A 15,659-nucleotide genomic window follows, 5' to 3' on the forward strand; every position below is an offset into this window, starting at 1 on the left:
AGTTTCCCAAGCTGCTCAGTCTGCTGTAGCCCAGCTTTGTGCTGACCCTCTGCCAGTTAATCTCAAAGAATCAGAAGTTACTGCTCCATAATTGCTCCCCCATCTGCTCCAGCTTTCCAGAACTGTGTTTGTTACCCAAATCCAAACCCAGCCCCTCAGCAGCATTCCTCCAAACGAGTTAATTTAGAGCTCTGAGCTGTTACAAGCAATGCTCGGCTGAGATTTGACACGTGTGGATAACACAGCAATGTTCATAATTGCCCAAAATCTCCTATTCAACAAGCACAGCCAAGCTGGAAGAACACAGCTTGGGCTGAGCTTTATTTGGAATATGTTTATCCACCAGGTGATGCGAAAATTGCATTTTGTGTATGCACGGTGTAGAACACGAGTGTGGCAGAAGGGAAAATCATTTCTTGGCCACGAGCTGGCACAGCAGCCCTGGGGCTGCTGCTGCTCCAGCCTGGGATGGATGCTCAGTGCCTGGAGACCATGTCAGGGGCTCCCAGGGGGAATAACACAGAAAACCCTCTTGTTCTGTGCAGTGCAGCTTCGTGCAGCTCTAAGTGTTTTAATCATGTTTAATCACAGAGTGGCTTGAGCTGGAAGGGACCTTAAAGACCATTAAGTGCTCAGTGTAGCACGATACATTAATATAATGGTGACTTCTGGAGCCCTTCATGTGAGGCACTGGCTTGCAATGAGCTGAGAAATGGAACAGATAGCAGGGGAAAATGAAATTACCTGCTTTGGAGCAGGGATCCGGCCGCTAATGGGCTGCAGGCACCGTGGGGGGATGTTCTGTGCACGGGGACAAGCGGGCGGTTAACAGGATTGGGCCCTGATGAGCCCCACCCTTGGTGTCACACAGAGAGTCCGGGCTGGGCCCCTGCCCTGGCCCTGCCCTGCTGTATCCACAGATTATTTATGGGATGTTGATCTGGGTGCAGAGCTCCTCGGGGCTCCCTCGGGGCTGGGGACGCTCAGGGTGCTCCCACACCCGGGGATTTGGGATGGGATGGGATGGGATGGGATGGGATGGGATGGGATGGGATGGGATGGGATGGGATGGGATGGGATGGGATGGGATGGGATGGGATGGGGGTTTATCCAGGAATTTAGAGCAGCACAGAGTCCCAGCCTGGTTTGGGTTGGGAGGGACCTTAATTCCCACCCAGTGCCATGGCAGGGACAATTCCCACTGGCCCGGCAGGGACGCCTCCCACTGCCCCAGGCTGCTCCAAACCCCAATGTCCAGCCTGGTCCCAGGGAGGTGACAAACCCCAAGTGCCACCAGAGGAACCCCGTGCTGGCCACTGCCCCCAGCCCGGCTCCAAACCTGCCGGAGCGACGCCTTTTAACTAAAAACCATTTAATGGGAATTTTGATCCGCTTTCCTCAAGCGCAATTACAAATGCAAATGGAGTTTTTGATGTGAAATGTGATGGCTGTGGGCTCGATATGCGCCGAGCTTTTGTTCTGCAGCTCATTTCCTCTCCCGGCGCCCGGCAGCGTTATCAGAAAGAGCCATTCCCGGCGGGTCCAGCCGCGCATCCCGGGGCTCCGGGGGCAGGGAGCGCCTCTCAATTGGGATGAATCCGGAAAAACCCTCTGGGAGCTCCGGGACAGCGCTCCTTGTCCCAGCCGTGTCCCGATCAGCCCGATTTCGGGAGTGTCAGGAGCGATGCTCGGGAATTATCCCGGCAGGAAATCGGCTCCCGAGCAGCTCTGAGCAGGGAGCTGGCAGAGCACGGGCTGTGTTTGTCACCGATGAAACTTTTATTGGGACATGAAACTGTCCTGCTGAGCTGCGGCAGTGCCGGCTGGGGCTCTGGAAATTTGGGATAATCCTGGGGAAGGAGGATCTCTGTCCTGGACAGAGGCTGTGCTGGTTTGGGGAGTGTGGCTCTGGCTGGCTGCTGGATAAAATAAAGAAAAGCTTTTTTTGAGTGGAAAGCTCCAGTGGCTCCGATTTTGGAGCAGAACCCTGCCCTGGTGGCACGGCCAGCAGCGCTCCCAGCGCTGCCGTGCAGCTCCTGAGGCTGCTCTGTCCAAGGGCACTGCATGCAAAGCCTCCCCGAGCATCTGTCCAAGTGTCCAACGTGGTTAAAGCTCTCTGTGTGAAGGCTGAATCCACGTTTCTGATGTGTCTCCAGCCTGGAAGCACTGGCTGTTCCATCCTGCTGCATCTCCCCCATCCTGGGGCTGCTCTGGCCGTGGGGAGCAGAGGGAACATTTCTCACATTGATCCCAGAATGGTTTGGGTTGGAAGAGACCTTATTGTCCCCCTTGTGTCCCCTATGGCCAGGGACACCTCCCTCTATCCCACCTCTGTCGTGGGCACTGCTGCTGCCCAAATTCAGTTGTTGTCTTCTCTGGACATGGAAGAATTTGATTTAAAGAGCTCAGGCAGGCTGGGTTGGCATCATTACTGTGATCTGGAATCACAGGCTGCTGTGGCTGGAGGGTGAGAGACCACCCAGCCCCAAGGCCCTGCCGTGCAGGGAGGGTGAGTGGCCTGTGACTGCAGCCACGAGGAGCAGAACCTCCAGCCAGACTCGGCAGTGTATTGCAGAGGAGCTCCACTATAAGGTGAAATTTAAAAAAGGAAGGAGCAATCAGCGTGCTCAGCTCGGCTGTGCTGGGCCAGGGCTGCAGCAGCTCACGAGGTTTCACCCAGCCCAGGCTGCAGGATGTTAATTCATGTTCATATTTTGGGCTGCAGAAGCATCTTCCTGCCAACCCCCTGCAGGGGCTCTGCGAGGGGCTCCTCCCTCACCCCCGTTCTGTGCCCGGCCCCACAGCCCCTTCCAGCCCCCCCAGGGGTCCCAGAGGGGCTGCATAAAGCATTTTTTGCTTTTTGGAGGTTTCCATCCTGCTCCCTGCAGGGTGTGCATCGTTCTGTTTGTGCAGAGCCCAGGGCAGCCCCTGGTGCCCTGCCCCACAGCCCCTGCACCCCAGGTCTGTGGCTCTGGATTTGTCCCCTGGGGTGGCTGCAGTGGCTCCAGGACTGGGGGGAGCCACTGGGGGAGTCACAGGGTGGTCACAAGCAGCTGTGTTAAACCACATTTGCTTGATGAAGCATTTTGAGTGAGTTATTTTAATGAGTGGTTGTCTTGCTCAGGGGGAAACACACGCGGGCATCTTGTCACAGGATTTGGGGGCACTGAGGTGTCACAGGGAGCTGGGCACGGGCTGGGGGCTGAGTCCCCTGCCAGGATTGTCACATCCCTCCTCCTCTGTAAGCTCGGGATTTTCACCATACAGCATTATGCTACTCCAACGTTTTACTCCAGAAGTGATTCTCTTGCCCAGGGAAATGAAATAAATCCCATATTTAAATACATATTCTGTGCAGAGACTGTAACCCCTCCAAAGCTAAGCAGCTCGAGGTGAGATGCTCTGTGGGAGGTGCCAGCGCAGAGGGTGACTGTCCCTTCCTGTCCCTTCCTGTCCCTTCCTGTCCCTTCCTGTCCCCTCCTCTGGCACCTCAGGGCATGGGCAGCCCTGGCAGTGGGGTGGTGACCAGGACCCAGGTGACAGTGACCTGGGCTCATCCTCAGGACCAAGTCACAGCATCTGCAGGTGTGGCTGCAGTGGGACCCCTCCAGGGATGTACAGGACAGAGGCAAAGGTAAAACCCACCTTGGAATGGCTGAGCGCAGCGAGGGGTGTGAGGCTGTCAGAGGGGATATTGAATATTTCCAGGTTGGCCAGCCCTGCTCTGGGCTCTGGAGCACAGCTGGGCTCCAGAACCAGGTGGGTGCTGCCAGCAGTGCTCCAGCTGCACCCCAGTCCCAGGGGGACCCTGAGCATGTCCTGGGTGTGACACGGGGCAGTGACCCCATGGCTCGTGTCCCCCCATGCCCCGCTCAGTGCTGCAATACTGACCCACTGATGAGGGGTCTGGAAACTCTCCCGGGGTCCCGCTCACCCCAAATCCCTGCTTGAGGGTGAGTCCAAGGAGATCACTCACAGCTGCGTGATTAACTGTTAATCCTCTTTGGGAAAGTATCACCCGGTAACTGCCTTTGTTGGGATTTAGTGCTTTCCATCCTCAAAGGGATGTGCTGGGTACCTGCTAAGGAGCCGTCAGGGAAGGAGCTGCAGCGCGACCCTGTCACACGGGGTGGGGGGTGGCCTTGGCCAGCTGTCCCCAGCCGCCCCCTCCTCAGCGGGATGGGGGGACACACCCTGGTGTGCCCCCGCTGCAGGGCAGGGCTCAGACAGGCTGCGCCCAGGGACACGCAGGGACACCGCTGTCACCTCCCCAGGGCCACTCTGCTGGTGACAGTGACGAACGGAGGGTCCTGGGGGGTTCCCAAACCTGGTCACCCTCCCACCGCTGCCGTGAGCAGCTCCCCAGCCTGGGGGTCCCCTCGGTGCCCAAATCCGTGCCCTGGGAGAGGTGGCACAGGGCAGCGCCGGGCTCGGCTGCAGCCGGGGTGGGGATGGGGATGGAGATGGGGATGGAGATGGGGATGGTTTGTTCTTCTGAGGGATGGGGATGGTTTGTTCCTGAGGGATGGGGATGGTTTGCTCTGGAGGGATGGGGATGGGGATGGTTTGCTGTGCTGAGGGATGGGGATGGTTTCGTTTCAAAGCCTTTGCGCTGCGGTTTATTGCGCTGGCGATGCTGTTCGAGCAGGATTAACCCTTGCCCTGCCGCGAGCCGGGGGCTGCGGGCGGCGGCTCCGGCTGCCAGGAGCTCGGCACTAACGTGTTAACAACTCCCTCAAAAGCCGGAGCACCGCGATTTTCCTCCTCCTCCCCCGTATTTTTTTTTTTCCTTTCCCCCATCATTAACCCATTTTAACATCGAATCGCTGTAGAAAACCTCGCTTAGCGATGCCGGCAGCGATTTTTCCGGGCGGATCTGCCTGAACCTCCGCCTTCCCTCGGAGCACAAAGGAGGCCCGCGGATCGCATCCTCGCCATCCTCTCCATCCTCCCCGCAGGCTCTGGCGGGATCCCGGCGCCGCTGCGGAGCCGCTGCCAGCGCTGGGCGCGCTGCCATGGGGGGGAGGTAGCGCTGCTGCGCCCGGCCGGAGGAAGGACACCGATGGATGCTGCCGCTCCTTAGGGACGCGGCTCGGCCGTGCCTGCTCAGCACTTGGCGCTCGGGCAGGATGCCCGCAGTGATTTAAAACCAGCGGCCGGCAGAGGCAGAGCGGCTGCGGAACCAGCACCATGGAGCAGCGGAGCTCCGGCAGCACCTGAGTGGATGGATGCCTGAGCGGATGGATGCCTGAGTGGATGGATGCTTCTGGCTGAAGCAGCAGCAGCATCGCCGCGGACAGCCCGGAGTGAGCCCGCAGTGAGCCCAGAGTGAGCCCGGAGTGAGTGAGCCTGGAGTGAGCCCGGAGCGATCCCGCAGCGAGTGAGCCCGGAGCCGCTGGCCTGGAGTGATCCCGGAGTGACCCGCAGTGGGCCCGGAGTGATACCGGAGTGACCCGGAGTGAGCCTGGAGCGAGCCTGGAGCGAGCCCACAGTGATCCTGGAGTGAGCCCGGAGCGAGCCCGGAGTGACCCGCAGTGAGCCCGGAGTGACCCGGAGCGAGTCAGGAGCGAGCCCGGATTGAGCCCCAGTGAGCCCGCAGCGACCCGGAGTAGCCCGGAGTGAGTGAGACCGGAGCGAGCCCGGAGTGAGCGAGCCCGGGGCCACGGGCGCGGTTGCCGTGGCGAGCTCTCGTTCGGCTGCCGGCCGCTCCCCCGGAGCCCCCCGAGCCCGGGCAGCCCCCGCCGGGGCCGTGCCCGCCCTGCTGGGCAGCCGCAGCCCGAGGGGGGCCGGGGGTCCGCCCGCCACCCGCCCGGGGCGCGATGCAAGTGTCCATCGCCTGCACTGACCACAACTTGAAGAGAAATGGTGAAGACAGGCTCATCAGCAAGCAGAACACCACCACCCCGAACGTAGTGAATGCAGCCCGGGCGAAATTTCGGACAGTGGCTATTATCGCTCGCAGTTTGGGGACATTTACCCCGCAGCACCACATTTCGTTAAAAGAATCCACCGCAAAGCAAACGGGCATGAAATATAGGTATGGGCACGGTCTCGGTCTTTGTTCCCTTGCAGTCTGATAGCTCTTTACTTTCCCTGCCTGGATGCACCTGGTTTTGCAGAGGAGCTCTCTCCTCGGGTTATTAATAGATTTTTAAACTTGGGCATAACTGGAAAGCTTTGGGGTGTTTATGCTTTGGCAGGATTTGTGATTTTATACCAAAATCCCGCTTGCTTGGGCAGATTCTGTGCAACGTGAATTTGTGGCAGCGGTGCTAAGATGGTTCCTATTAAGTGTTCGATGTAACTAATATTGGTGCTAATGAGCTGAAAAACCGATTAGCGAAGCATGCGTGGGGCTGGACGGGGAAAGTTGGTTTGCAGAGTGTTGTGTGGAGCAGAGGCGTTTGCTGTGGGGATCAACCCACCCTGGGGGTGGCTCACGGACTTCTCACCTGCTTCACTTGGGGAAGATGAGATCAAAGCCAATTTTAGGCAAATGCAGAAAACAAAATCTCGGGGATTCCTGTGCAATGCCTCCTGCCCCTCACAGGTTTTTATTCCTCCAAACCAAGGCAGGAAAAACAGAGAATGGCCGAGTTCGGTCTGAAGTGCTCAGTGTGGGCAGCTGAGCAGCTTCTCTGTCCTGCCTTTGGCTGCAAGTGAGGAGGATTTGTGTGCCCTTGGTGTTGGCTTTTGCCAGTTCAGGGTGTCCCTTTCAGCCCCCAGTGGGTGACACTGGGGCTGGGAGAAGGGCACAGCCTGGGGTCCCTGCACCCCGTGCCCCAGGTGGAGCTGCTGCTGGCGGAGGCAGCTGGCACAGGAGGGGTGTGGGGCTCCAGGCAGCTCATCCTGGACCAGCCAGGCCTCCTGTGCCCCCAGAGCTGCCCTGGGGAGCTGCAGGGTGCAGTTTGGTGCTAGTGCTGCCTTTGGGGTGCTGAGCAGCTCTGGGATCCAGGCGGTGCAGGGGGATCCTGCAGCTCAGAAAATGTCACTGTCACCTGTCCAGGAGCTGCACAGATGGGAAGCAGTGTGGATGGGGTGCTCAGATGTCATTTTCTGTGGTTTGCTTGGATGGTTGATCAATGACAGGGAGGCTTGGCCCGAGTGGGAGCCTGGCCTTTCCAGCTGCTTGTCCCTGTCCTTCAGCCATGACCAACTCCCAGCAGGGACCTTGCATTGTCCTGGCGTGGTGTTGGCAGCAGAAGCCCTCAGTGAGCCTGTGCCCAGGGCAGAACTGCTGGTTAGTAAATGTCTCCTGGGTTAATAAGGGTTAATAAATGTCTGGACAGGGGGCTGGGGATGGCACGGCAGGGGCAGTGTCCAGGGGGATCCCAGCTCCTGCTTGCTGCAGTCTGGCCCCAGCTGTGAGCAGGGCAGTGTTTGGGGCATGGCAGAGGGTCTTGTCCAAAGCCAGGACACACAAATCAGTGAAACCTGTCCTTTAATCACCTTCCCAGTGGGGCAGTGGCAGCCAGCAGCTCCTGACCCCTCTGGCAGCCCCATCCAAACCATTGTGCCTCAGTTTCCCCAGGAGCTCATCTGTGGGAGATGAGTGTCTGATGGTGTCACCCAGGGACAGGATCTGTCCCCAGCCCTGCTCTGGGGCGTCCCTCAGACAGGATCTGTCCCCAGCCCTGCTCTGGGGCGTCCCTCAGACGGGATCTGTCCCCAGCCCTGCTCTGGGGTGTCCCTCAGACAGGATCTGTCCCAATCCCTGCTCTGGGGTGTCCCTCAGACGGGATCTGTCCCAATCCCTGCTCTGGGGTGTCCCTCAGATGGGATCTGTCCCCAGCCCTGCTCTGGGGTGTCCCTCAGACAGGATCTGTCCCAGTCCCTGCTCTGGGGTGTCCCTCAGATGGGATCTGTCCCCAGCCCTGCTCTGGGGTGTCCCTCAGACGGGATCTGTCCCAGTCCCTGCTCTGGGGTGTCCCTCAGACAGGATCTGTCCCAATCCCTGCTCTGGGGTGTCCCTCAGACAGGATCTGTCCCAGTCCCTGCTCTGGGGTGTCCCTCAGACAGGATCTGTCCCCAGCCCTGCTCTGGGGTGTCCCTCAGACGGGATCTGTCCCCAGCCCTGCTCTGGGGTGTCCCTCAGACGGGATCTGTCCCAGTCCCTGCTCTGGGGTGTCCCTCAGACAGGATCTGTCCCCAGCCCTGCTCTGGGGTGTCCCTCAGACGGGATCTGTCCCCAGCCCTGCTCTGGGGTGTCCCTCAGACAGGATCTGTCCCCAGCCCTGCTCTGGGGTGTCCCTCAGATGGGATCTGTCCCCAGCCCTGCTCTGGGGTGTCCCTCAGACGGGATCTGTCCCAGTCCCTGCTCTGGGGTGTCCCTCAGACAGGATCTGTCCCCAGCCCTGCTCTGGGGTGTCCCTCAGACGGGATCTGTCCCAATCCCTGCTCTGGGCTGTCCCTCAGACAGGATCTGTCCCAGTTCCTGCTCTGGGGTGTCCCTCAGACAGGATCTGTCCCCAGCCCTGCTCTGGGCTGTCCCTCAGACAGGATCTGTCCCAGTTCCTGCTCTGGGGTGTCCCTCAGACAGGATCTGTCCCAATCCCTGCTCTGGGGTGTCCCTCAGACGGGATCTGTCCCCAGCCCTGCGCGCTGCTCTCGGGCACTGTGTGCTGATTTCCACCAGTTATCCCGATTTCCCCAGCGCTCTCCAGGGTACCAACACCCGGGAATCGCGATTCCTTGCTCCTGAGCCGCCACGGTCGGGCCTTTGCGCGTCTTTGCCTCACTGCTGGGTGAGCTTTGGCGGGTGAGGGTGGCTTGTCCCGGCGGAGTTCTCACAGCCCCAGACCTGGGAGTCGCACCAGGAATAGCAGCTCGTTGGCGACAAGGCTGAGCTTTTATCTTTATGACTAATCTCTGTTTCTGCTGGCGAATCTCGGTGTGCAGAGCTGATTTCTCCCCCAAGAGAAGCAGCGCAGGGGAATTTGGAGGAAGAGCCGAGTAACCCTCGGGCTCTGCTGCGACGCTGCTGAGTCGCGATAACCTTTGGGTGGGGAAGCGCTTCTCTCCCGACCGATAGAGCCGGAATTCCATGTTCACCCCGGGACCGAGTCCTCAGCCCGAGGGAAATCCAAAGCCAAAGGCTTCTCCCGGCGGCTGCAACAACAATTCTCTAAAGTCCTCATCTCCCTCACATTTGAAGCTGAAGTCCTTCCCAATCCATTTTCTGCCTGAATTATGTCCTTGATGCCGAGATCTGCAGCGTGAGCTGCTCCAAATGCCACCACAGCCGGGCTGGCCCTCGATCCACGCTAAAAATACCGAGAGCCGCCCCCCTGCGCCCCCGAGGTGCCCGCAGCTCCCGGGCTGCTCCGAGCCTCCCCCGGCTCCCGATCCGCCGGGGTTATGTAAAAGGGACAGACAGCGGCTGTGACAGGGCGGGGGCGGCACAGGAGCCACCTCGGGGGCTTTTCACCGCTGACAACTTTCTGGCCCCGCTCCAGCTCGGGGACAGAACCGGGAGATGAAAGGCAAAAGTTTACGGGAATAAACGCAGCTGCGGATGCGAGGGCTCAGGTGCGTCCCCGCGGCGCTCACCTGAGCGGAGCTCGGCTCTGGCTGTGCAGAACGAGCTTTAGGTTGGGCAGAGCCGGGCAGGAGCCCCCAGGCACCGCTGGCACCGCCGGGCACAGCCTGCCTGCTCCTGCAAGGGAACGGGCGCAGGCTGCGCTCTTTTATCCTTTAATCTCCAGCTCCGTCCCACCGGGAGCCTGCCCAATGCTCGGGGGGAAAATCTGGGATATTCTTTCTTTTTTTCTTTTATTAGCCTTTCTTTGAAAATGATGTGGTTGCAGCGCTCGGCTTGGAAAATTGCAATCTGCCACACCGCAGCTGGAAACAAAGGATGTGGCTTTGCTTTGCCTTGCTTTGCTTTGCTTTGCTTTGCTTTGCTCTGCTCTGCTCTGCTCTGCTCTGCACTGCTTTGCTTTCCTTCCCCGAGACGATGCTCACAGGGACCATGGAGGACCGTGGAGGGGTCACAGCCCGGCTTCTCCTCTCGCCTAATTTGCCGTATCTTCCTTAAATTCTTTTCAGTGAAATGGATCCAGCCCTGATCCCGGTGCTGGGGGATGTTTGGATGTGGTGCTACCGCAGGGAACAACTTCTCAAAGTGAGACTGGCACCAGCCTTGTGCTCCCTGAGTTAAAATTACACATCAGGAAGTTTTTACAGTGAGGCTGGTGATGCCCTGGCAATCGGTCTTTAGGGTCCCTTGCAGCCCAAGCCAGTCTAGAATTCCCAAATTCTTTGATGCCAGCACATTTCCATCACAGCTGCAGCACTGCAAAACCTTGCCCAGAGTGCCCCATGTCCCCTGGAACCTTCCCTGTGCCCAGGATGTGCTGGGAGATGGGATGTGCTGGGAGCTGGGATGTGATGGGAGCTGGGATGTGATGGGAGCTGGGATGTGGTGGGAGCTGGGATGTGATGGGAGCTGGGATGTGGTGGGAGCTGGGATGTGGTGGGAGCTGGGATGTGGTGGGAGCTGGGATGTGATGGGAGATGGGATGTGCTGGGAACTGGGATGTGATGGGAGCTGGGATGTGGTGGGAGCTGGGATGTGATGGGAGATGGGATGTGCTGGGAACTGGGATGTGATGGGAGCTGGGATGTGGTGGGAGCTGGGATGTGGTGGGAACTGGGATGTGATGGGAGCTGGGATGTGGTGGGAGCTGGGATGTGATGGGAGCTGGGATGTGCTGGGAACTGGGATGTGATGGGAGCTGGGATGTGGTGGGAGCTGGGATGTGATGGGAGCTGGGATGTGCCCAGAACTGGGATGTGCTGGGAGCTGGGATGTGCTGGGAACTGGAATGTGCCCATAACTGGGATGTGCTGGGAGCTGGGCCATGTTGGGAACTGGGATGTGATGGGAGAAGGAATGTGATGGGAACTGGGATGTGGTGGGAGATGGAATGTGCCCAGAACTGGGATGTGCTGGGAGCTGGGCCGTGTTGGGAGCTGGGATGTGATGGGAGAAGGAATGTGCCCATAACTGGAATGTGCCCAGAACTGGGATGTGATGGGAGCTGGGATGTGATGGGAACTGGAATGTGCCCATAACTGGGATGTGTTGGGAGCTGGGCCGTGTTGGGAACTGGGATGTGATGGGAGAAGGAATGTGCCCATAACTGGGATGTGCCCAATACTGGGATGTGATGGGAGCTGGGATGTGATGGGAACTGGGATGTGGTGGGAGATGGAATGTGCCCAGAACTGGGATGTGGTGGGAGCTGGGATGTGTCCCGAGCTGAGCTGATTTGGGGCTGTGCTGCTGCAGGGCGGATTCGGGGCCGTCAGCAATTCAGAAATAACCCTATTGCTGCGCACGGGCACGAGGGACCCAATTTACAGAGCGCAACTATCTATTTGTGCTCATCCATAATTGATGGAGGCAGCTTTGACCATTAACTCCGGCGCAAGCCTAAACAAAAAAATAAAAAAAAAAAAATGTATCTGAAAGGCAAATCGGTGGAGTTCATATTCCTGAGAGCCTGGGCAGGGTGGGGAGAGGCCGGGCACCATCCCCCGAGGGGAAACCCATCCTTCCCACCCAATGGGGTGAGAATCTCCCCTCTTTAGAGAAGTGTTACTAACGTTTGTGAAATAAGTGCTGAAAAACAAGGGAATAAAGCGGGGAGAAGGGAGGGCAGACAAGAGTTGTTTCCCACCCCAGCATCGTTTTCAAATCTGTGGGGAGCCGAGTTTGGGGGCGGGAGGAAAGCTGCTGACATTGGGATGAGGTAAAGGTGATCTGGGCAGGTAAACCTGGAGAAGTGAAGTTTGCTTTCTTCCTCATCCCCTGGGGAAGAGGAGAGGTTTAGAGTAGATTTTAGGAAGAAATTGTTCTCTGTGATGCCTGAGGCCCTGGCAGATTCCCAGAGCAGCTGTGGCTGCCCCTGGACCCCTGGCAGTGCCCAGTCCAGGCTGGACATTGGGGCTGGCACGGTGGAAGGTTGGGATCGATGGAAGGGGTGGCACTGGGCGGGCTTGAAAGTCCCTTCCGAACGTGTGAGGATTCAGTGGTTCCATGGAACTTCCCTCAGAGGGGCTCCTGGAGCAGCTGCCGAGCGCTGGGGAGGAGGAGGAGGAGGAGGATGGGGAGGAATCCCAGCCTGGGAGCGGCTGCAGCCCTGCGGAGCCCCCGGGGTGTCAGAGATGTGCGAGCACCATCAGATTCCATCCTTCCGCTGCTCTGAGCACGCCCGGGTCACCCGGGGGCTGGAAGCACAAACGCTTTTATCAAAATGCAAATTCCCTCTGGGGCTGGAATGGCCCCGCGGAGCCTGACCTGGGCTTGGGGGAGCCCAAACCAAACCAGCCCCATCTGCAGGGCTGGGAAACGCGCTCAGCTCACCGAGAGCCGCAGAATTCCTGCGGGAACTGGAGTCCAGGGCTGTAAGTGGAAGCAGGTATTTCCTAGCACTGTTCCAGGAGCTGTGCCTTCTTTTACCTGAGTTTCTTTTCCAAGCATTAACCATAATAACTACCTCACATATTTAGCAAATTGTGGTTTATTTAAGTCTTGCTGCAATTATGAGCAGTTGTCTCATGCAAATGGTGCAATTATTTTGATATCAAGTTCCATATTGTTTCAGTACTCTCCACATCAGGCTGACTTTTATGGCTCATCGTCTGATCTTAATTTTCCTGCTGCAAATTAAGACTAATCCAGTGAACAGAATGGATTCACGCTGAATTCACAATGCTTTTCCCCCCAGGACTGTAGCTTATAATGGCTACAAAGGAGGCAGGAATGACTCAAAGGGGAAGGGAGAGGAACCAGCAGAGTAAACAGAATCTGCTGATTTGTGCTGCTTTCACTTTCCCCGGGCAGCTCCGAGGTGAGGCTGGGGCTTGGTGGGGTCGGGATTTCTCTCCTCTCATCCTGCTGCAGGGTCAGGTTTGGACACATTTATTCCCATTTATTCTAAATCCAGGGCTGTGCCTCGGGGCTGGCTCTGATCCCCCAGCCCTTCCCACCCCCAATATTTATAATTTATTTATCATTTCCACGATTCCGTGCTAAGTGGGGGCTTGGCAGGTTCCTGGGCTGGTGCAGGTGCTGGGTCTCCTCTCCAGGTGTGAGCTGGAGCAAGGCTGGCTTTTCCAGCTGTTCCAGCTTTTCCAGCTGTTCCAGCTGTTCCAGCTGTTCCAGCTGTTCCTGGCGCTCCGGCTTTGCCACCCTGTGCAGCTGCCAGCCCGTGCTGGGTGGTGGCACTGGGGACACGGGGCACAGCTGAGCTCAGGGCTGGGCTCAGGGACAAACCCGTGGCACTCTGCTCCCCGGGAAGCAAAATGGAAATGTTTGAAAGGAGTTTTTAAATAATGCAGGGGAGCTGTGGGGGCCGAGCCATGGAGCCACCCACGGAGCCAGCGAGGGGCACGGGCAGGGCAAGGGCAGGGGGCAGCCTGGAGGGGTGTCACTGTCACCCCTGGGTGTCACTGTCACCTGTGGGGGTGTCACTGTCACCCCTGGGTGTCCCTGACATCTGTGAGAGTGTCACTGTCACCGTGAGAGTGTCACTGTCACATGTGGGGGTGTCACTGTCACTCCTAGGTGTCCCTGTCACCCCTGGCTTGGTGTCACTGTCACCCCTGGGTGTCCCTGTCACCCGTGGGTGGCTGTCCTTGGTGTCACTGTCACCTGTGGATGTCACTGTCACCCCTGGCTGGGTGTCACTGTCACCTGCGGGTGTTTCACTGTCACCCGGGGGTGTCACTGTCACCTCTGGGTGTCCTTGTCACCTGTGAGTGTCACTGTCACCTGTGAGAGTGTCACTGTCACATGTGGGGGTGTCACTGTCACCTGTGAGTGTCACTGTCACCCCTGGCTGGGTGTCACTGTCACGTCTTGGGTGTCCTTGGTGTCACTGTCACCTGTGGGGGTGTTCCTGTCACCCATGGGTGTCCCTGTCGCCCGTGGGGGTGTCACTGTCACCTTTGGGTGTCACTGTCACCTGTGGGGGTGTCTCTGTCATCCGTGGATGACTATCCCTGTCACCCATGGGTGTCTGTCCCAGCCCTGCCACCCCTGTGTCCCACCCCCTGTCCCCTCTCTGGCCAGTGGCACTGGGTGGTGGCTGCAGCAGGTCCCTGCCCCACTCAAACCTCCCCCAAACCCTTCCCTGCAGCCTGGTATTTTCCATCCACAGCTGCCTGACAACTTTAATCTAATGCTTAAATGGATGGAAGGAACGCTGTAATTTAATTACTTGGGAAGTGCACAGTTTAAGACATTTAAAATGTATTATTTTAGCCTGGCTGCTTTGGCAAAACCCAATTGGAATTTTGAGCGTGCTTATTTTTATTTCAGAACTGAGCTACCAAACGTCTTCTGTAGAATGTGTTTGTTAAAGAAATTAATTGTCTTCGAGGAGAGGAAAATGCCCTGGGTGGGACTTGCTCCTCCAGGCATCCAAATGGATTTGAATTGTTTCTCAAGCTGCTTTTGTGGCACCATGAACTCCCCTCAGGGGAGCAGGGCTGGGTGTCCTGATCCTCCCTGGGCTCTGCAGCTCCTCAAATGGGTTTTGGGAGATGTTTACTGGCACAGCTCTGCCCAGAGCAGGAATAGTCAGTGGGACACGGGGTTTGAGAAGCAGGAAACTTATGGAAAATAAATCCTGAAGCTCCTGGCTGCCCCATTGAAGTCCTGCTGCCTCGTCCCTGGCAGCTCCTCAAGAGGGAAGCTGGAGCAGGTTCATCCTTGGTTTTGGTTCAAAATTCAGGATTGGTATGAGAGTCTGTGCAGGGCCCACAGCAGCTCAAACCCAGCTGGATCTCCATGTGGAGAGCCTGGGATGGGTGTGGAGAGCTGGGCTGGGGCTCCTGGGTCTCTGAGAGCTCCTGGGAGCCACCAGGAGAACGTGCCCTCTGTGCAAACAAGCTGCTTCGGAGGTATTTTGAGGGTGAAGTCATAAAAATTTTATGGCATACCTATATTTTCCTTTTGGCATTGAATTGGCCATAAAAAAAAACCCGACAGAGAAAAACAGCTTCAGCTGTGCTGGCTGGGAAAGTGCTGCAGCTGCTGCTCAGAGCCACCAGAGCAGCCCACACCGGCTTGGTTTGGGAGGGAATCCATGGCAGGGACACCTCCCACCAGCCCAGGCTGCTCCCAGCCCTGGCCTGTGCTCATTTTTCCCCAGTACTCCTCCCATCCCTGCTCTCTGGCAGTGGGAAGCTGTTCCCTCCCATCCCTCCTTTGTTCAGCAATCCTTCAAATATTTAAAAAAATACTTTTTTCTCTGTCAAAAATCACAGTAATTTAGACATAAATTACATTTCCCCCCCACCCCCTACCTCAGGCTGCTTGTTCTTCTAACAATCCCTGCAGATCACCTTTACCTAAACATCACTGCAAGGATGATAAATTGTCCTTCCAAAGGGAAATCTGCCCTCCCTGGCCATCCCTGCTGAGGGTGCTCTGGATGCTGGTGGGATGGAGCTGCCTTGGGCTGTGCTGAGAGTTCAGAATTATCCTGGGACTGCTCAGATTCCTTTTCCTTCCCCAGCCTCAGAGTTGGGTCTCCCTATGGAGAAAGTACCTGTTTTTCACTCCCAGCTAGTTCACCCTCTTCAGCCCGGTTTGATGCATCCAGGGTGGCTCGAGGGAAGGGGAAGGCAGCCCCCCCAGCCCTTGA

At 57.7% G+C, this 15,659-nt stretch overlaps 1 protein-coding gene across 3 annotated transcripts in view; it reads left to right on the forward strand.

The window, feature by feature from the left end:
* The window catches only part of KCNAB1 (potassium voltage-gated channel subfamily A regulatory beta subunit 1), a 61,349-nt gene that overhangs the window by 11,239 nt on the left and 34,451 nt on the right, over positions 1-15,659 (forward strand). The window contains exon 1 of one of the 3 annotated variants that reach the window (XM_056499204.1): positions 4,879-6,037. The exons of the other annotated variants lie outside the window; for them this stretch is intronic. Coding sequence (XP_056355179.1) covers positions 5,820-6,037 — 218 coding nt within the window. The 5' untranslated portion in view covers positions 4,879-5,819. Of the gene's footprint in view, positions 1-4,878; positions 6,038-15,659 lie in introns of those variants that run through there. 3 annotated transcript variants of the gene reach the window in all.

This window comes from Oenanthe melanoleuca, chromosome 9, assembly GCF_029582105.1.
Source record: "Oenanthe melanoleuca isolate GR-GAL-2019-014 chromosome 9, OMel1.0, whole genome shotgun sequence".
NCBI lineage: Eukaryota > Metazoa > Chordata > Aves > Passeriformes > Muscicapidae > Oenanthe > Oenanthe melanoleuca.